The following is a 21,368-nucleotide window of genomic DNA, read 5'->3' on the forward strand; positions in this document are numbered from 1 at the left end:
CCATGGCACTATTTGAAGAAGAGCAGGGAGTTCTCCTCGGTGTCCTGGCCAATATTCCTCTCAGAAAACAAATTTTGTTTGTTCTTGGGAAGTGGACAACACTGGCAGGGCAGTGTTTACTGCTCATCCCTCGTTACCCTGAAGGGCATTGAATCAATCATGTTGGTGTGGGGACTGAAATCACACACAGGCCCAGACCGGGTAAGGACAGCAGGTTTCCTTCCCTAAAGGGACATTAGTGAACCGGTTGGGATTTTATGACAATCTATCCATATATTATCAGGTTTTTTAATTCAATTTCACAACTTGCCATGCGAGGGATTTGAACTCGTGACCTACTACCATACCCCTGGCCATTGCTGTTGGCGGGACGCTGCTGAGTGCAAAGGGCTGCTGTTTTTGATCAACAACCAGTGCACTCCGAAAAACAAATCTGACCTTTGAAGCAATTTGTGTCAGGCACTATGGTACGATGTAAATTGAAGTGTTACATTCGAAAGTGAAAGTATTTGCATTAAGGAAATCCAGCACTAGTTTAATGTTACTCTTCTAATTTTGTCTCTTGCAAACTGTCCTCTGACTCAGGTTGAGAGCCCAGCAAGCAGCCGCTGGAGTGTTTACCTGGAGCAGAAACCTGTGGAAGAAGCGGCGGAGGGGCAGGGAGGAGAGGGAGAGATTGTATACACAGACCGGCAGCAGTTCCAGGCAGATGGAAGGAATGCCAGCAGGGGTCGAAGGTCAGAGGTCACGGGGTGCAATGTCACGACAGTCCTGTTAGGTCAGTGGGTAATAAGTCACATGGTGTGGTGCTTAGCCATGCAGGTCAGATCGGGACACGAACAGCCCTGGGGGTGGCGGGGTGGGTGGGGGGAGGGTGGTGTGGTCTCTCCAAACTGTCATGGGTGGGGTGGGTGGGGGGGGAAAACACTAACTGTCCTTGTTGGAGGAGGGGGGGAGATGAGAGAGACACTAGCTGTCCTGGGGGATGCGTGGAGAGAGACATTAGCTGTCATGAAGGGGGGGGGTTGTGGAGACACACTAACTGTCCTGGGTATGTGGGGGAGGGGTGGAGGGGGATGAGACACTAACTGTCCTGGGGAGGGGGGGGAAGACACTAATTGTCCTGGGGAGGGGGGGGGAAGACACTAATTGTCTTGGGGGGTGGGGGGGGAACACTAACTGTCCTGGGGGGGGGGGGGGACACTAACTGTCCTGGGGGTTGGGGGACGACGACACTAACTGTCCTGGGGGTTAGCGGGGGACACTAACTGTCTTGGGTAGGAAGGAGGGTGAGGGGAAATCAGCTGGTCCCTGCTCCTGAGAACTATGCAGTGAGCCCGAGCTGACTCGGACAGGATGCGACCTGACTTGTTTGTAATGTCCCCACTATTGAGGTGGTCTTGCTCATGCTCGCGCAAAGAGTGGCCTTTGGATCAGGGTCAGGCCCACTGTAGGGGGAGGCTCACCGTCAGTACAGGAGGGGAGAAATCTGAAAAAACAAATTGGGCCAGATTCTCGAGCACTGGCAGAGTGATGCCCCACCATTCATTTTCTGTTTTCCCCCCTCCCCGCTCTGCCTCCCCCCTTCCCCCCATTGAAGTTGGGTGAAGATGCTGCCAATGATGGTGAGAAATGAAGGAGGAGGTGCAAGATGAGTCAGAGAAAAAGCGTGTTCTGGGGATGATTTAAGGGCAGAGGAGGCTGCCGAGGGGCAAGGCCATGGAGGGAGTTAGACATTTACGAGGAGTTTCAAGTTAATATTTTGGGGACAGAGAGCCAAGGTGGCTGTCAGTGGGAGAACGAAGATTCTCGTGGGGACAAAGGCTCCAAAGGTCGAGGTAAAGAAACCATGGAGTCGATTGATGGAGACAGCGGCAGATGGAGGGCCGGAAAATAGGGAGTTTTGGGAGTAGAAGTGGGAGCTAAGGATTGTTTTTTTTTACAGGGGCACATTGTCGAGGGTTTGGGGGAAGGCAGAGGCCACGGTTAGCAAGAGAAACGAGGAAGTGGGTCCAAGTGGCTTTGTCAGCAATAGAGACCATGGCAGTGGAGAGATTGAGGGATGCCTTCGGGATATGTGGGAGAGAGAGAGAGAGAGATACTGAATGAGGGTAGGGAAATCAGAGGAAGGGGGTGTGACCGAGGATGAGGAGACACCCAGTTCGAAGACTCCAGTGAGGAAAATTAAATGTATCTTTGTGTCGGTGTCTTTTCTCTTTTCGTCCCTAGTAAACGTAAAAGAGGATTACACCCTGAGTCCGAGCCCCTGGATCCATATAGATACTGCACTGATAACGACGAAAGGGAGTCTGCGCGAAATAAAAAGAGAAGTTACCTGGTGAGAACTCCGCTGCCAGTGACTGGGAACCAAGTGATCATCCCTGGGAAGCCTCTGCTGCTTGCTTGTTTAAAGAAGTCGGGTCCCCTCTCTCTTTTCCCATCCCCATTTCCAGTTGGTGCTCTCAGTCAAAGCAAGGAACAAGCACAGTCATTGCTCAGCTGTTCCACTACATGGGACATCTGTCAACAGCCCGACATTCTCCCACCGCGGAGGAAAAGTCCTGACCTACCCACAGGGAGGGAACTTAGCCTCTCGCAGGAACTATGTAAGGCCCAGAACTCAACATCTGGATGCTGCAAAAGGAAGTTGTTGGGCTCGGTGTTCTGGACTGATGAGACCAAAGGGCCGACTTCACCTTTTGCAGTGATTTTCAGAACCAGAGAAGTTTACAGCACTGGAGGAGGCCATTTGGCCCACCTTGTTTGTGCTGTCCCTTTGCTAGAGCAATCTAAAGCTAATCACATTGTCCCTGCGCTCTCCTCATGATCTTCTGTTTTTCTCTGCTTCAAATATTTATCCAGCTTTCCCTTAAAAAAAAAATGCAATGGTCTCTGTCTCAATCACTCCCCGTAACAAGACATTCCGTGCTCTTAACAGTCCTCTGTGTAAAGAAGTTTCTGCTATCATCTCACTCTCTTAGTGACAATTTTAAATTGATGACTCTCGTCCTTGACTCCCCAACCAGGGGTCCTCACTGAGGTGTATAAAATAACAAATGCTTTAGATAAGGCAATCCCAAAATATTCCAAATAAGTCGACCAAGTGGCACCATGGAACGTCCATTTAAATCCATGAAAGGTTAATTGAAAACTAATAGTTGGAAAATCTGCTTTCCTCAAAAATTGATGAATGTTAAGAATAATCTGCTACATGGATTAGTAAACAAACAAGAGGTGAGACGTTCACAACTGGGTACTATGATAGGGTTAGGGCACAGAGGGATGGGCTTTGATGGGGGAGTCGGGGTACGAGAGGGATGGGCTTTGATGGGGGAGTCGGGGTACCAGAGGGATGGGCTTTGATGGGGGAGTCGGGGTACCAGAGGGATGGGCTTTGATGGGGGAGTCGGGGTACCAGAGGGATGGGCTTTGATGGGGGAGTCGGGGTACCAGAGGGATGGGCTTTGATGGGGGAGTCGGGGTACCAGAGGGATGGGCTTTGATGGGGGAGTCGGGGTACGAGAGGGATGGGCTTTGATGGGGGAGTCGGGGTACCAGAGGGATGGGCTTTGATGGGGGAGTCGGGGTACCAGAGGGATGGGCTTTGATGGGGGAGTCGGGGTACGAGGGATGGGCTTTGATGGGGGAGTCGGGGTACCAGAGGGATGGGTTTCAATCAACCAAATGGGCATTTTTCGTCCTTGTCTTTTCTTGTGTTCTTTTATCATTAAGTTTATGCAGTTATTTATTTCTCTGTGTTGCAGAAGTACGTGAATACTACACCAAATGAGATCAGCTACGGGAACCCAGAGATTGGAGAAACACAAAGGAGTGATGTTTTAAACCAGTCCAAATTAGAATCCAACCCAAGGGCAGGGCTGGGGATGGAGAGCCAGAATGGCAGAGCTGCTTTCCCAGCCAAACCGCCGGGTGCACAGCCCTCTAGGTGGGAGAGATTCCTACCACGTGGCAATAAATTCTTGGATCAAGACGCCATTAGCTGTGGGCCCAAGGGCTATCCAACCTGGAAGAGAGATCCTACATCCACTGAACAGCCCTGGGCACATTCTGTACTCGAAGATCATGAAGATTATGTGGATGGTAAAGTAGATATTAAGAGAACTGATCTTGCTGCAGGTTTGGTGCTGGCCGGTGACGGTTGGCCATGTTTACCGTGCACCACTGGAGGAGCTACCGAGGGGGACGTGACTGTGCCACTTGGTACCAATTCTCTGGAACTTGTCGAAGAAGCCACAGTTTTGGTCGGTTTGCCTGAGCTTGCCAGTGACAGTCACGGACCGTCGAGTAAAGCAGGCGGAGCGATGACGGATATCCCGGCGTGTGATGCTGACCGAGTTTCCCACATCCCTAAATCGTGGCCCCTCTCTCCCCCGCTCGCTCCACCACCTAGTCGATGCCCAGCCCAGCCATTGCCCGCCGCAGCTCCCGGCTACTTCCTGTCGCTCTTCCAGACCGACGAGGATTTTGACGATCTGTGATTTTTCCCAGGGTTTCGCAGCAAGAAACAAAAGGCACCCGGTGATACAATCTTCAAGCCAATCTACCTGTGCATTTTTAATACTGGTGTTAATCTGAAATGAGTTCTTAAAATGAAAGGTGGGGCAGAGAGATTATTTCAGACAATGAAGCAGCAGCAACTGTCCTTCCCTGCTGCCCCAGCCATTTCTTCAGGGTGCACTCACTTCTATAGAAGTGGCTTAGCTACTGGGATGTAGTTAAACAGCAAGAGACAGATGCAAAATATCCTATTTTCCCCAGCCTTGAAATGAGGTCAAATTCATACCCAACTCATCTCTTTCTCAAGTGTGGGGAGCAAAATGGAGAATGAATTCTAGGATTATGCACTCTGGATAAAGGTCAGGTTGATTCACTTTGACTTGTTGCTGATAGTGGGGTTTGGGTGTCAGCTGTGGTAGTGGATAGGCAGAAGGTTGTGGGTTCAAGTCCCACTCCAGAGACTTAAGCACATAATCCAGGCTGACACTCCCAGTACTGAGGAGATGCTAATCTGAGGCCCTGTCTGCCCCCTCAGTGGTCGTGGGATCTTTTACACCCACCTATTTCAAAGAGCAGGGGGAAAAGTTCATCCCAGTGTACTGGCCAATATTTATCCCTCAACCAACATTGCTTTTTGAGGGCTCTTGCTTTGTACAAATTGGCTGCTGTGTTTCCTACATTAAAACACTTCACTGTGCTATGTTAAAGTTGGTGGCACTATGTTAGTCCGATTATAGGGCACAAGATCCAGGATGTGCCTCTAAGTGTTGTGAAAATGTTGGTACTGAGCTAGGAATTCAATATGGTTCAATGAGGTTCCTCATCAATATAAGATAGTCACTAATAAATCCAATAGGGAATTTAGGAGAAACTTCTTTTCCTTCAATGGTTAGAATGTGGAGGTGACGAGCACAGACACATTTAAGGGGAAGCTAGATAAACATGAGGGAGAAAGGAATAGAAGGATATGCTGATAGGGTGAGAGGCTTGGTGCAGCATGGACCTGTTGGGCTGAATGGCCTTGAACACATGTGTCTCCATCAGTGAGCTTGCTATCTCAAACATTGAATAGTTATTATATTAGCCACTTTACTACCTATTTAAAAGCATTCCTGTAACAAGTGAGTGAGTTGAAGTGGGTTTGTTTCACTGTTTTTCAGTAACTAATTCCCATCATGTTTTTAAATGCAGCTTTTATTGTAAGGGAAAAAGTTTAAAAAGTACAGACAAGTTGTAATGCTAAATTATAACATTTTAAAGTGCAATCACATGGAGGGCTGGGGCTTCACCGGAGCTGAATATCTGTTTGCACAATACTGGGAAACTATCACATGGAGCAGGTGGGAAGGAGGGGGAGAGAGAGAGAGAGAGAGAGAGAGAGACAAAGGCCCAAAGTTCAAATTCAAGCAGTCTTAATGTCAAACACTACAGCGAGTGAGAGGACAGTCGTCCTCCTTTCATTTGTTGTCAAAACCACAGCTGTCTCTTCACCAAGATCGATCCCAAAGAGTTTCCCCTGAAGCTTTAGTAGTAATTGTTTTATTTCTTGCTCTCTCTCCACTTCCACCCCACTCCAAACATTTTTGGTCCCTCATTTATTCTAAAGATACAGTTCCTACTACAAATGGAACAAAGATTTTTTTTTAAAGTTGCTGTGTGCAAAAATACCCTCCCTTGCTAGAAGACAGGCCTGTGCCTATTAGTAACAGAAGTATTAATAACAGTGAATAAAAATGTAATTGAACCATTGTAAATAATGGCAAACAGTAACTTCCATCAATTACCCAGTAGTGAATTGTGTTACTTCAATAGCACACTTCCCCTAGTTCACACTGGTGAGCGGATGGACCAACTGAACACCAACACAGTATTTTAAAAGTGCAGTGATTTGGTGAATTAATCACCACAACCCACCCACTGTGAATTAGGACAGCAAACAACAAAACAAATTCAACTCCACATGTGCAGGATGGCTGGGGGTGGGGGGGCAGAAAAGGGATTTAAGTAATTTTTTTTTAAAAAAACAACTAGCAAACAGAATCAAACCCGTGGAAGCTCTGTCAACACTCTGACTAAGCCGGTCACCTTGGAAAACCTGTAGCCACTAATTAAAATGGGGTCACAGAGAACCTTTCTGAAAGTAGAATTGTTTAAGCATAAGAGTGCATACATGAGAAGGTTACAATCCCTTAACAGAAGCGTAGCAGCCCGATAATCTTGCAAAATTAGGATATAGGTGTTGCTGCTGGATCTTTTCTTCTTCAAAAGCGATTATCTGCGAGCCGGTCCCTTCGCAGGCTGCATGGCGTCCAGTGCTGATCCAATGTCGCACTCCTTGGTCTGCAAGAGTCTGGTCAACCACCCTCCTTCATCGTGGAATCCCATCGACAGCATCTGGGACAGGGCTTCTATCAGGCAGGGCTCTGCATCTGGAAGAGAACACTCATTACGCAAGCTCATCTCAGAATTACACCGCTGCAAAATTCTAGCAAGAGGCCAAGTGTTAGCCAGCACTCGTAGGAGGAAATTAGTCCGTGGGCTCTTACTTATGGAGATTCCTTTGTTATATTAGAGGGGTGAACCCATTTAAAATAAAACTGGTGCAAACTATTCGAATGCACCTCCTAAACACATGCCCTCCACCACCTAGAAGGACAGGGGCAGGTGCATGGAAACACCACGTTCCCCATCAAGACACCATTCTGACTTAGACATATATCGCCGTTTCTTCATGAACGCTGGGTCGAAATCCCGGAACTCCCTTCCTAACAGCACTGTGGGAGAACCTTCACCACACGGACTGCAGCGGTTCATGAAGGCGGCTCATCACCACCTTCTCAAGGGCAATTAGGGATGGGCAATAAATGCCGGCCTCGCCAGCGACACCCACATCCCATGAACAAATAAAAAAAATTTAAATGACTCTGTTCTGGGGTATATGAGTAAGGAAATCCATGAAAACATCAACAAATGGCATAATATTTTTGGAAAGGCTCGTTGGTATATATCTGATTACGCTCCTTGTGATGTTTTCCTGCTTTAAAGACACTACGTAAAACATAAGGTGGTGTCTGGTCTTATTTGCTTTATAATTAAAAAAAACAGCCACACAGACCAGAAAGATCCCAGGTTTCAACCCTGGGATGTGTGGAGTTCACAGGCCTCAACCAAGTGAAGAGTGATACAACTGGAATCAGTCCCCAAGCTAGGGAATGGAGAGCTTTCATGACCTCAGGCAATCCCAAATTGCTTTATAGCCAATGAAGTACTTTGGACGTGCAGTCACTGTCATAATGTAGGAAGCAAAGCAAGAGTTCCCACTCTTACTCGCTATCTAAATGAACCAGTTGGAAATATGCAGGTCACAAAAGTTCCCTTTACTCAGACCCAACAATGTGCTTTGGCTTTGTCCAAGAGAATCTCCTACCATTTCCCACATCAGCCATCTTGTGACCAGACAACGCCAGGAGAAAGGCAGTAGAATCTTTCCCCAGCAAGTACTGGTCTGAGACACCCACTCATTTCTAGGGATGGCCAATAAAGTACAGTCTTGGCACCACAACTCATTAGAAAAGAGAATTCACACGTCCGTGTTGGCTGCAAGGCCTAAGCTCCCTTTGTCTGGACCACACTGAAAACCAGAACCCAGGGATCAAAAGGCAATGTGCAGCCTACACAAGCTCCCTTTGGACTGCACAGAAAGCCAGGTCCATGGGCAGTGCGCAACCTACAGTTTAAAAATCACCCTCCAACCAATATTATTTCACGAATTGCTTGGTGGGTAAAGCCCCACTTACCCTGTGGAAGGTGCGGGTACAGAGCTGCCTCTCTCAGTCCGGTGGGTCCCAGGTGATAGGAGCCGGAGCCTTGCTGCTGGTTTGAAGAGTGCAGCTCTTCATTCTCCTGCAGGTGAAGCTGCTGCATTGACTGCAGTTCCCCAGTCGATGGATCGACCCCTTTTGGTGATAGGTGAGTCCATTCCTCTTCACTGTTACTGTCAACACTGGGTGCCTGACGGGAAGGGAATGCAATTCATTTTAAAAAGGGCAACATTATACAATTCAACCTGGGCGGGGGGGGGTTAATAAATTAATAGTTTTCTACTCTTCCGACTGAATTTTGCAAATTAACTTGCTTACTCTCAAGAGCATTTGTTTTTAAAAACATTAATACACATTAGTCTGAAACAGATGGCAGATAATGACCCTTCCACATTGCTCAATGGCTGATCTCATGCTCTGTCATACAGCTTAGGGAGGGCCCAGGATTGTGTGGATTCAGTTGACCTTAACCAAGGCAGCATTAGGGTCACTGCAAGTGATAATAGTGGCCCTGGAGCAGGGGTAGAATCTCTGACCTTGATCACCAGTGACCCCTACTGAACGAAAGACATCTCAAAGCACTTTACGGCCAATGAACTACTTTTGAAGAATAGTCACTGTTGTAATGTAAAAGATGCGGCAGCCAATTTGTGCACAGCAAGATCCCACAAAACAGCAAAATGATAACGACCAGATAATCGGTTTTAGTGAGGGATAAATACTGACCAGGGCTAATCTGTACCCTAACTCCATCCACCCGCCTTGGCTCCATAACCCTTAGTGCCCTCGGCTAGCAAAAATCTATCGATCTCAGATTTAAAATTATTAATTGGGCTACCATCCACTGGGAGAGAATTCCACGCTTCTACCACCCTTTGTGTGATTGAATGGCCTATCTTTGATTTTAAGGTTATGTCCCCTTGTCCTGCAGGGTAAGGACAATATTTATTTTATTGTACATGACCCTTTGTTTTGAGATGGGTAGAATTGTCTGCACCATTCTAAGTCATAGCAGGATACAGCACAGAAGGAGGCCATTTGTCTCATCTCCCCCTTCCTACCCTCTCACCACTTTTGTGCTCACTGCTCTTGGCACATGCAGATTCTGGGTACAGTAGTGTAGTGGTTATGTTATTGGACTAGTATTCCAGAGGCCTAGACTAATAATTCAATAATGAGAGTTCAAATCCCACTGTGGAAAGTTTGAGATTTTGAAAATCTGGAAATAAAAAGCTGGTATCTATAAAAGTGACCATGAAACTGTCAGATTGTCCTAAAAACCCAACTGGTTCACCAAATGTCCTTTAGGGAAGGAAACCTGCCGTCCTTACCCGGCCTGGGCCTATATGGTGACTCCAGACCCACATCAGCATGGTTGACTCTTAACTGCTCTCTGAAGTGGCCTCTCAAACCACTCAGTTGTATCAAAACATTACCAGCCGTTCAAGGCAGCAGCCTTCTCAGGGCAACAAGGGATGGGCAATAAATTCCAGCCTTGCCAGCAACACCCACATCCCGAAAATGAATATTAAACAAATCTTAAGTGTGCAGGGGTAGACGCCTCTATCTGTTGAGCAGTTATGGGTTGAATTTTTGATCCGTGCTCTGTAGCCGAGTGGAGTCAGTGCAAAGTATTGCCTTTACCTCGGACCCCACACCGATGGGGTTGAAAGTCTCAAAGGAATTCTGGTTTGCGGCTGACTGTTCCACGTCCATTAGCACCGCCTCACTTCTTTGCTGATTGGAGCTGGCCTTTGCTCTCCCCTCACTCTGGTCGGCAGATGACGGACCAGGATGTGTGTCGGGTACCACGGAACCGGATTGAGGCTGTCCGTCTTTGGAGCACTCGGCTGCTTTAAAACGACACCCCTCGTGTTCCACATCAATGTCGACATCGATACCTGCAACACAAAGTGAGAACAAGCCTGAGCACGGACAGACTCTGTAGACAAACCCTTAGAACTCCACAACAAGGAGTCAGCATGAATTTGTTAAGGGAAGGTTGTGTCTAACTAACTCAATTACATTTTTTTTTGAGGAGGTAACAAGGAGGGTCGATGAGGGTAGCGCATTTGATGTAGTGCACGTGGATTTTAGCAAGATGACAAGGTCCCACATGGCAGACTGGTCAGAAAAGTAAAAGCCCATGGGATCCAAGGGAAATTGGCTCAGTGGCAGGAAGCAAAGGGTAATGATCAACAGGTGTTCTTGTGACTGGAAGGCTGTTTCCAGTGGGGTTCCACAGGGCTCAGTACTAGGTCCCTTGCTTTTTGTGGTATATATGAATGATTTGGACTTAAATGTAGGGGACATTATTAAGAAGTTTGCAGATGATACAAAAATTGGCCCTGTGGTAGATAGTGAGGAGGAAAGCTGTAGACTGCAGGAAGAGATCAATGGACTGGTCAGGTGGGCAGAAAAGTGGCAAATGGAGTTCAATCCAGAGAAGTGTGAGGTAATGCATTTGGGGAGAGCAAACAAGGCAAGGGATTACACAATAAACAGGAGGATACTGAAAGGTGTAGAGGAAGTGAGGGACCTTGGAGTGCATGCCCACAGATCCCTGAAGGTAGCAGGACAGGTAGATAAGGTGGTTAAGAAGGCATACGGGATACTTTCCTTTATTAGCCGAGGCATAGAATATCAGAGTAGGGAGGCAATGCTGGAATTGTATAAAACACTGGTTAGGCCACAGCTTGAGTACTGTGTATAGTTCTGGTCACATTACAGGAAGGATGTAATTGCACTAGAGAGGGTACAGAGGAGATTTACGAGGATGTTGCCAGGACTGGAGAATTTTAGCTATGATGAAAGATTGGATAGGCTGGGATTGTTTTCTTTGGAACAGAGGAGGCTGAGGGGAGATTCAATTGAGGTGTACAAAATTATGCAGGGCCTAGAGAGGATAGGAAGGGCCTAATTCCCTTAGAAGCAAGGTCAATAACCAGGGGCATAGATTTAAAGTAATTGGTAGAAAGATTAGAGGGGAGCGGAGGAGAAATGTTTTCACCCAGAGAGTGGTGGGGGTCTGGAACTCACTGCATGAGTGGGTGGTAGAGGCAAAAACACCCATCGCATTTAAAAATTACTTGGATATGCACTTGAAGTGCCGTAACCTACAAGACTACAGACCAAGAGCTGGAAAGTGGAATTATGCTGGATAGCTTTTTAAATTGGCCAGCATGGACACGATGGGCCGAATGGCCTCCTTCTCTGCCGTAAATTTCTACGATTCTAACAAGAGATGGGGGAATTTTCATGAGGATTTTCCCACTCCGACGCCTTAACTTCGACGGAACGGCCAAGGAATCCCCAGACAAGTGGCCTTTTCCCCCAGGGGGAGGGGTCTTCAGAAGTCAGGGCAGATGCGTGGGAAAATGGTGATGGGTCTCCGCCAAGTGTAGGTGTTGCCCCTTTGCCTTGCATGGATCGGATCTTCAGTCTGCCCCTCGCAAAGTAAAATGATACCCAGGGTGATTGGAGTGGGGTGGGGCGGGGGGTGTGCTCCCTAAGCTGGGAGTTCCAGCTCCCCAAGCCTGGAAAGGGGGTCCCAGTGTCAGTGGTGACTGGCGGCAGATGGCAGACACACACATCTACAAAAGGGACATACGTGTCCCCCCCCACACCCAGCTTGATCAGGGGGCCGATGGGGCAAGAGCAGGGGTCAACACTGGAGGCAGCAATCGCCACAAAACCCACCAAGGTCATGACCTGAGAAACTGTAGGGTCTGGGAGCTTCCAAACTTACCCAGTGGGCTGAGCATGGCAGCGACATTTCGTCCCACATTCTTCAGATAGTTCACATTGGGGTCTTGTTTCTGGCTCCCAGAAGGTGCGGCTGCAGAAAGATTCAAAAACAGACAATTCATTACCTTACACTTCAAGCAATCGCGTTTCCTCCTGTTCCAATCTGAGCACTTTCAGTCCAAATACTTAACTACAAAATATTTACTTTTGTTTTCTTACCCACCCCTCTCTAAAATTGAGAGAAACCTTATGAACAATTCAGTACCCTGTCGAGACAGGAATCTCACTCGAAGGGGTGAGTGAGGTTTAAGAGGCCATCGTTGCATAAAACAAAAAAAAAAGTCTCCTCCTCTCCCCTCTGGTTCTTTTGCCATTTACCTTAAATCGGTGTCCTCTGGTTACCGACCCTCCTGCCACTGGAAACAGTTCCTCCCTGTTTACTCCATAATTTTGAACCCCTCTATTAAATCTCCCCTTAACCTTCTCTGCTCTAAAGGAGAACAATCCCAGCTTCTCCAATCTCTCCACATAACTGAAGTCCCTCATCCCTGGTCCCATTCTAGTAAATCTAGCTTCAGTACTATCTAGTAAAAAAAAAAGTAGTTTTAATCGGCACTTAACCCATGCTACAGCAGGTGGGTTCCTAATGTACAAAGTATTCCTCAGCACTAACATGCCTCACCTTGGCTGACACACAACACACATGTTAACCAACTTACCCTGCTTAGCCGGAGTCTGGTCTGCAGCTGGTGGCTGCTGTTTACTGGAAGCTGCAGCCTGAGCAAAGGACTCCTGCTGTGCCATAGCCCAGTGACACAGACCTCCGTTTCGCTTCTTGTGGAACCACATCCCTCGGGGAAACCGCTGTTCGGGACAAGAGAAACAAAGTTAAACCGAGTATGTATATAAAATATACACACACTTGTGCATCCCCGATGGGAGACGACTAACTGTAAACGAGCCCTTAGGCTAATTGTAACGTGACCCACTTTGCTGATTTCGATACTTATAATTGGGAATGGCAGGACATAAATCACTGTAGTCAGATGACAAGTTATACAAGGAGGTTTGGCCAAGTGCAGGGTTTTAGATTGAGAACGGTCAGAGGTTCAATCTTCTTGGGCATTTCAGAGCAACTGTCAGTAACCAGAGGATATAGATTTAAGATAATTGGCAAAAGAACCAGGAAGGGGGAGATGAGATTTTAAAAAAAATATATAAATGCAGCGAGTTGTTATGATCTGGAATGCGCTGCCTGAAAGGGCAGTGGAAGCAGATTCAATAATAACTTTCATTGGATAAATACTTGAAGGGAAAAAAATTTGCAGGGCTATGAGGAAAGAGCAGGGGGAGTGGGACTAATTGGATAGCTCTTTCAAAGAGCCGGCACAGACACGATGGGCCGAATGGCCTCCTTCTGCACTGTAAGATTCTATGATTCACCTTCCCCCCAGGCCATACTACTTAACTGGGGAGATGATGCTGAGCAGAAGATGAGTCAAGCCATTATTACCAAGGCTCTGTACTTAGCCAATGAGAAGCATACTGCCAGGTACACTTATAGTGACAAGTCCAACTGTGTTCTGATTCCACAGGTGGCATCAGGCCTCACTCAAGTGGTAATTTCTGTGGCCGTTTGGTCAGCAGGTACCAGTGTAATCCTTGGAGGGTCAACATCGCTAATGCCAACCAACCATATTCTCACCCGATATCCACCCAGGGTCCCTAAATACGTAGCAGGAGTAGGATCTCTAGCCCAGAGACAGGGAGACCAACTGCAGCCCATCTTTTCCCCACTCCCCCCTCCATAGACAAGATGAGCTAGCTTAACCCAGGAACTGAACTTGGACCTTCCTGGTCCACATGGCTCAGTAACACAACAGTATATTTGTACCCACTGAACCAACAGAGGGGACAAGTGATTATAGACTCTGACGTTACGCAAGAATAGAACCAATTCTCGTGGATCTCAACCAAATCATTGTCGGAAGTGCCCACAGTCCATGGCACCGCCCACCAATGGAGGCGGATTATTACTGGTCTGGTTTTATGAAACAGACAGATTTGTTCACTGTAAACTACGTCACAGAAAAACAGACAGTCTCACCTCAAATGGATGGAAAAATTGAGGGGCCTGCAGGAGCATCATCTCGTGTTCCTTGTGGAATCCTTTCCCCTTGCAGGTGCCACACAGATCGTAGTCAGGACACACCGTGCACTTGTAGCGAGGACCCACCACTGGGCCATTGCAGACGTCACAGATGACATTTGGATGAATCGGCCCAGCAGCCTTCTCTTGTCCGTGTTTGCATTCCTTCTTTTCTAGATTTGAAAAATTAGGAGGAGGAGTGAGTATTTGCGAGTGTGTAGATTGCTCGGTCGATAGCCTGTTAAATAGTCCTTTTGGGAACAGCATGGGCGACTGATGCAATGATTTAATGGTTACAGATCAGCGAGGAGTTGAGGATCAGGGATGGGTTAGCAACAGTGCATCTTTGTCCCTCGACCCTGACAAAGGATATCACTTATTTAAAACACCGTGATTTTTCTTTCCCTCCCTTCCCAAAATCTAAATCAGAAATGTTGGAGGACAAACAGTGCAGGTACATAGCATAGTGAATTCAGTGTAGTTTTAAAAAAAAAGTTTAAAAACTGGTTTCAGTAAAAGTGACCGTGAAGCTGTCGGATTGTCATAAAAACCCAACTGGTTCAGTGATTACCTTCAGGGAAGGAAACCTTCCGTCCTTACCCGGTCTGGGCCTATATGTGACTCCAGTCCCCACATCAATGTGGTTGACCCTTAATGGCCCTCTGAAGTGGTCCAGCAAGCACCTCAGTTGTAGCAAACCACCATCAGTGATTCAAGAAGGCAGCCCACCACCACCTGCTCAGGGCAACTAAGGATTTTAATGCCAGCGATGCCCACATAAAGACTTAATTTTAAAAATGATTTAGAAGATTAATTGGCTAATTGCATTACTATCCTACAAGAGACAATTTCAACTCCAAGTAACAGGTATAGTCCAGGACTTCCTAAAATTTAAGGGCCTTTTGAAACCTCATTTAAACCCTTTAGAAAGATTACTGGCCTGTAAAACACTTCAGTTCATTGTTCTGGATTGTGTTGTTAACGGAGGTGGGAGAACGTGGCAAAAACCATACAAGCCGATGCAAAATGAGAGCAGCATTTATCGAGGCATCTTACCCCAGGTTAAAGTGATGAAATTGTTACCAATACACAAGAAAGTAGCAGGGAAGAAAAACGTTTAAACCAACACACGGCAAACTTCAGTGTTGCTTGACCGGACTTCAAGGGTTAAGTTACGAGGAGAGATTACACAAATTGGGGTTGTATTCTCTGGAGTTTAGAAGGTTAAGGGGTGATCTGATCAAAGTTTAAAAGATATTAAGGGGAACAGATAGGGTGGATAGGGAGAAACTATTTCCGCTGGTTGGGGATTCTAGGAGTAGGGGGCACAGTCTAAAAATTAGAGCCAGACCTTTCAGGAGTGAGATTAGAAAACATTTCTACACACAAAGGGTGGTAGAAGTTTGGAACTCTCTTCCGCAAATGGCAATTGATACTAGCTCAATTGCTAAATTTAAATGTGAGATAGATAGCTTTTTGGCAGCCAAGGGTATTAAGGGATATGGGCCAAAGGCAGGTATATGGAGTTAGATCACAGATCAGCCATGATCTTATCAAATGGCGGAGCAGGCACGAGGGGCTGAATGGCCTACTCCTGTTCCTATGATATTCAGCCCTCAGATCCAGGTGCAGCCCACGTTTGGATAGTTTACGATGATATTGTTTTTCAAAAAAATTTTTGCACCCACAGATCTCAGTGACAACGTGAACGACTAACGGTCTGATTTTAGCAAAGAGCGACAGGAAATCTTACCTTTGATGTAGATGCGAAAGGTTCCCTCCTGAAGGAACGACAGGGCCATCATCAGCTCATCATCACTGGAGAACGCAATCATGTCTCCTTCCTCATCTGAAAAGACAGGATACTCAGCCTGTAGATTCAACTCGAACCATACAATGTTCAAAATTAATACTCGCACCCCACCCCACATCAGGCCAAAACTCACTGCACTTCAAGGGCATGGGGTAAAAAGGGACAAAGGATGGGGAAAATATAAAGCAGCCAACCCGAGCTGTGGTTGAACACAGGTCAGTCGGTCCCAAGAGTTAGACAAAGGCCATTCTGATGGGACAGTTGAGAATATTCAAGATGGAGATCGATAGATTTTTGGACTCTTGGGGAGTGAAGGGATATGGGGGTTGGGCAGGAAAGTGGAGAGGAGGTCAAAGATCAGCCATGATCTTATTGAATGGTGGAGCAGGCTCGAGGGGCCGTATGGCCTACTTCTGCTCCTATTTCTTATGTTCTTCTTTATGTGACAAAACTCATGGCCACAGAGACTAAGTCTGATTCCAGGAGCCAGAGGCCAGCTGCTAACTTGTACCAAGTCCCGTTCACCCATCACCCGCTGTGCTCGCTGACCTACATTGGCTCCCAGGTCCAGCAACCCTTCAAATTTAAAATTCTCATCCTTGTTTTCAAATTCCTCCACTGCCTCACCCTTCCCTATCTGTAACCTCCTCCAGTCCTACAACCCTCAGATCTCTGCGCTTCTCCAATTCTGGCCTCTTGTGCATCCCCCAATTCCTTCGCTCCACCATTGGCGGCCGTGCCTGCAGCTGCCTAGGCCCTAAGCTCTGGAATTCCCTCCCTAAACCTCTCCGCCTCTGGCTCCTCCTTTAAGACGCTCCTTAAAACCTACCTCTGATCAAGTTTTTGGTCACCTGTCCTAGGGAGGAAATTGCGGGTCCCCTAGCAGAGATATTTGAATCATCCACCGCTACAGGTGAGGTGCCTGAAGATTGGAGGGTAGCAAATGTTGTGCCTTTGTTTAAGAAGGGCGGCAGGGAAAAGCCTGGGAACTACAGACCAGTGAGCCTGACATCTGTAGTGGGTAAGTTGTTAGAGGGTATTCTGAGGGACAGAATCTACAGGCATTTGGAGAGGCAGGGACTAATTAGGAACAGTCAGCATGGTTTTGTGAGAGGAAAATCATGTCTCACGAATTTGATTGAGTTTTTTGAAGGGGTAACCAAGAAGATAGATGAGGGCTGTGCAGTAGACGTGGTCTACATGGACTTCAGCAAAGCATTTGACAAGGTACCGCATGGTAGGTTGTTACATAAGGTTAAATCTCATGGGATCCAAGGTGAGGTAGCCAATTGGATACAAAATTGGCTTGACGACAGAAGACAGAGGGTGGTTGTCGAGGGTTGTTTTTCAAACTGGATGCCTGTGTCCAGCGGTGTGCCTCAGGGATCGGTGCTGGGTCCGCTGTTATTTGTTATTTATATTAATGATTTGGATGAGAATTTAGGAGGCATGGTTAGTAAGTTTGCAGATGACACCAAGATTGGTGGCATTGTGGACAGTGAAGAAGGTTATCTAGGATTGCAACGGGATCTTGATAAATTGGGCCAGTGGGCCGATGAATGGCAGATGGAGTTTAATTTAGATAAATGTGAGGTGATGCATTTTGGTAGATCGAATCAGGCCAGGACCTACTCCGTTAATGGTAGGGCGTTGGGGAGAGTTATAGAACAAAGAGATCTAGGAGTACAGATTCATAGCTCCTTGAAAGTGGAGTCACAGGTGGATAGGGTGGTGAAGAAGGCATTCAGCATGCTTGGTTTCATTGGTCAGAACATTGAATGCAGGAGTTGGGATGTCTTGTTGAAGTTGTACAGGGCATTGGTGAGGCCACACTTGGAGTACTGTGTACAGTTCTGGTCACCCTATTATAGAAAGGATATTATTAAACTAGAAAGAGTGCAGAAAAGATTTACTAGGATGCTACCGGGACTTGATGGTTTGACTTACAGGGAGAGGTTAGACAGACTGGGACTTTATTTCCTGGAGAGTAGGAGGTTAAGGGGTGATCTTATAGAAGTCTATAAAATAATGAGGGGCATAGATAAGGTCGATAGTCAAAATCTTTTCCCAAAGGTAGGGGAGTCTATAACGAGGGGGCACAGATTTAAGGTGAGAGGGGAGAGATACAAAAGGATCCAGAGGGGCAATTTTTTCACTCAAAGGGTGGTGAGTGTCTGGAACGAGCTGCCAGAGGCAGTAGTAGAGGCGGGTACAATTTTGTCTTTTAAAAAGCATTTGGACAGTTACATGGGGAAGATGGGTATCGAGGGATATGGGCCAAGTGCAGGCAATTGGGACTAGCTTAGTGGTATAAACTGGGCGACATGGACATGTTGGGCCGAAGGGCCTGTTTCCATGTTGTAACTTCTATGATTCTATGATTCTATGATAATAGCTCATGTGACTCGGTGTCAAATTTTGTCTGATTAATCTCTTGGGGACATTTTACTATGTTAAAGGCGCTATATAAATGCAAGTCACTGTTGCTGACATGCATGGCTCCCAGAATAAGACAAAGTGGTTGTACATTACTTGGGAACTCACTTTTGGTTGCAGGGGATTATTGGAAACACACACACACAAAAAAAATAGCAGGGGGCAGTAAAGGTGAGGGAAGAAATTAGAACTCAAGCAAAATGTCAGCTCAGATCAGCCATGATCTGATTCAAACAGAACAGCCTCTAGGGGCTGAATGGCCTCCTCCTGTTCCTATGCTCTAGCCACAATCCTCTGAGCAGCTGGAACAAGATAAATGTTTGTTTTTAAGTCACATACTTAAAACATGAAACTTTCTGGATGGCTGCCCAGATGACTGCTGGCCGTTTTTTTGTTTGTGCAGAGAATCTGTAGAAACCTACACTTTGACGAGCAATTCAAGGTCTCAATCTGACAAAGGCTATAAGCTGCTGCTTTGGAGGGGGAAGAGCTTCATGCAGTAACTTTTGTATTCCAATTTTTGAACGTGCGTGCATCGTAAGTCACACTTTAAACGTGCTCATAACACAAGTCTGTCACGTTTTTTGATTTGGCTCATTTAATACTATCCACTCGTCTCATTGGCTCCACACAATACCACTGGCCACTTGGACAGAAACTATTTCCTCTAATCTATGATTCTATTGCAGGCAATTGGGACTAGCTTAGTGGTATAAACTGGGCGACATGGACATGTTGGGCTGAAGGGCCTGTTTCCATGTTGTAAACTTCTATGATTCTAATGAGTGAATCTAGAACAAGGGGCATAATCTTAAAAAATTCAGGAGGGAAATCAGGAAGCATTTTTTTCCCCCACACTCAAAGGGTAGTAGAAATCTGGAAATCTTTCTTCCCCTCCCCCCCCCCAAAACCAAAAAAAGGGGGGGGGTCAATTAAAATTGTCAAGATTAAGATCGACACTTTTTTGTTGGGCAAGAGTAGGAAGTGAATGGAGTTGAGTTACAGATCAGCCATGATCGAATTGAATGGTGAACAGGCTCGAGTGTTAACATAAAAGTGTTAAAGTAACTTTAGACGCTGCCAGTCAGTGGAGAGTGCACTCACTCATGTTCTGGAACAGGTCAAGTGTGGAAAAGACAGTTTCACAGTTTAAAAAAAACTAGTCACAGATCTGTCTTAAAGCAAGAATTTGAGCAGAAGGGATTACCAGGGGTGGAGATTCTTGTGTTGACAATATTGTGGTCAGCGGGTTTCCGCATTCTACAGCAGGGATAAGGCCAGCAGACAGGTAAAAGTGGGGCAACGGAACAACTGGCAACCCGACAGAGGGTTTGCCTCGTTTTAATTCGGATTCCAGGAGCCTGATTAAAAAAAACCTGGTCTGGAAGTGATCCCGATCGGCACGGAATTCTCACGATCAGTCCCCGCTCCAGTTCCGAAGGTCAGTGGCTATTACTGGGCGGAGGCCGGGTAAACACGGCGGTAAGAGTCGATACTCCCCAGACAACAGTCTCAATTTACCAATTAAACGATTTGCAAATTATATTTTTAAAAAAGAGTTGCATTTAGACAAACATAGGCTTTACCCACCCGGCAATAAAAGTACGAATTTGGAGGCGGAAAACGAACCCAAAACAAACATGACCCCGAGAGTTTATTGCATCAACTCTCCCCCGGGGTGGGTGGGGGGAGTTTCGAGCCCTTACCTTTGTAATACATCTGAAAGTTCTCAGACCGGAGGGACTGGAAGACCCCGGCCACCTTCTTGTAGAGATGGTCGAAGTTGGTGGAGACGCTGTGATCGACGGTGAAGCGGCGGATCTCCCGGTTGATCTCCTCTTTCCCCAGCAGGTAAGCCTTCACATTGAAAGCCATGCTCGGACCCCGGACCGAATGGCGTGTAATCGCCGCTCGCTACTTCGTGGCGAAAATTTCGCTACTTTACGGAGGAGCCTTCGCTACTTTGTTGCGAAAATTTCGCTACTTCACGGAGGAGCCTTCGCTACTTTGTGGCGAAAATTCTGCTACTTTCCGGAGGAGCTTTCGCTACTTTGTGGCGGAAATGTCGCTACTTTGTATCGATGGCGTCAGTTGCGCAGCAAGAAATTGCCCAGGACCCAGACTGCGAGACTCGGCTCCTCACTGTTAAAGGCGGAGTGAAGCCGGACTGCTCGGCGCCGGCTTTATATACTCACCTCCTCCCCCTCCTCCCCTGGATCCGGCTGTTACTCAGCACAAATCCAACCCCCTTCCTTTTTTCCTTACACTTTCTCCGAGATTTCCTGCCTCCTTTCCTGCGCGAAGGTGACGTTGCTTCTTATTGCTCCAACCCATCGAGGGGGGACTCCGAGCACCGACAGGGACTCGGCGCAGCGCCGCCTGCACAACAAGACCCGCCTTCCCTTCAGGCCGTCCCGTCACCCCGGAGATCTCTGCACAACTACACTTAATGTTTAAACTGTGTTTCAAAATGGTTGCTATTATCTTACTTTCCAGAACGTAATGCTCAAAAATGCATCCAAGGAGGGGAAAATAAGTAGATTAAATTATTTACCAATACAATAAATTCATTTCTAATTGAACATATTAATTTCTACCACAATATTAAAGACTTGCAGTAAACAGTGAGGAGGATGGGAACAGACTTCAGGAGGACAGAGACAGACTGATGAAATGGTCAGACACATGACAGATGAAATTTAACACAGAGACATGTGCAGCCCCTGTTTGATTATTTGGGGGGGGGGCTGCTCCTCAAGTTCTGGCTGCACTTCGGTCCCACGCTCCTGATCTTTGGCCGCCCGGTGAGGAGGGGGGCGGGCAGGTCGGTGGACGTCCTCGTGGGCCTGCTCCTGGGCCTGTCCAAGGTGGCTATCCACAGGTC

The 21,368-nt window shown here is 46.9% G+C and overlaps 2 protein-coding genes across 2 annotated transcripts in view; one reads left to right on the plus strand and one right to left on the minus strand.

Moving 5' to 3' along the window:
- The window catches only part of mrnip (MRN complex interacting protein), a 23,933-nt gene extending 18,014 nt beyond the window's left edge, over window positions 1-5,919 (plus strand). The window contains exons 5-7 of the mRNA XM_067995967.1: window positions 586-737; window positions 2,230-2,338; window positions 3,765-5,919. Of these exons, the coding sequence (XP_067852068.1) occupies window positions 586-737; window positions 2,230-2,338; window positions 3,765-4,499 (996 nt within the window). The 3' untranslated portion in view covers window positions 4,500-5,919. The remainder of the gene's footprint in view (window positions 1-585; window positions 738-2,229; window positions 2,339-3,764) is intronic.
- Window positions 5,695-20,765, minus strand: sqstm1 (sequestosome 1). The gene is made up of 8 exons (XM_067995966.1): window positions 20,191-20,765; window positions 15,989-16,084; window positions 14,194-14,408; window positions 12,806-12,950; window positions 12,088-12,177; window positions 9,984-10,240; window positions 8,316-8,529; window positions 5,695-6,947 (listed from the first exon to the last, which is right to left on the minus strand). The coding sequence occupies exons 1-8, from the start codon at window positions 20,357-20,359 to the stop codon at window positions 6,790-6,792; spliced, it is 1,344 nt and encodes a 447-aa protein (XP_067852067.1). The 5' UTR covers window positions 20,360-20,765; the 3' UTR covers window positions 5,695-6,789.
- Window positions 20,766-21,368: the final 603 nt, after the last annotated feature.

Source organism: Heptranchias perlo, chromosome 14 (assembly GCF_035084215.1).
Source record: "Heptranchias perlo isolate sHepPer1 chromosome 14, sHepPer1.hap1, whole genome shotgun sequence".
NCBI lineage: Eukaryota > Metazoa > Chordata > Chondrichthyes > Hexanchiformes > Hexanchidae > Heptranchias > Heptranchias perlo.

Excerpts from the sequence above, each read along its gene's own strand:
- sqstm1 (XM_067995966.1), bottom strand. The coding sequence starts at position 20,359 with ATGGCTTTCAATGTGAAGGCTTACCTGCTGGGGAAAGAGGAGATCAAC. Across the intron at positions 16,085-20,190 it reads CTTTCAGATGTATTACAAAG|ATGAGGAAGGAGACATGATT; the intron begins GTAAGGGCTCGA and ends CTGTCTTTTCAG. Across the intron at positions 10,241-12,087 it reads TGCCATGCTCAGCCCACTGG|GTATCGATGTCGACATTGAT; the intron begins GTAAGTTTGGAA and ends TTTGTGTTGCAG.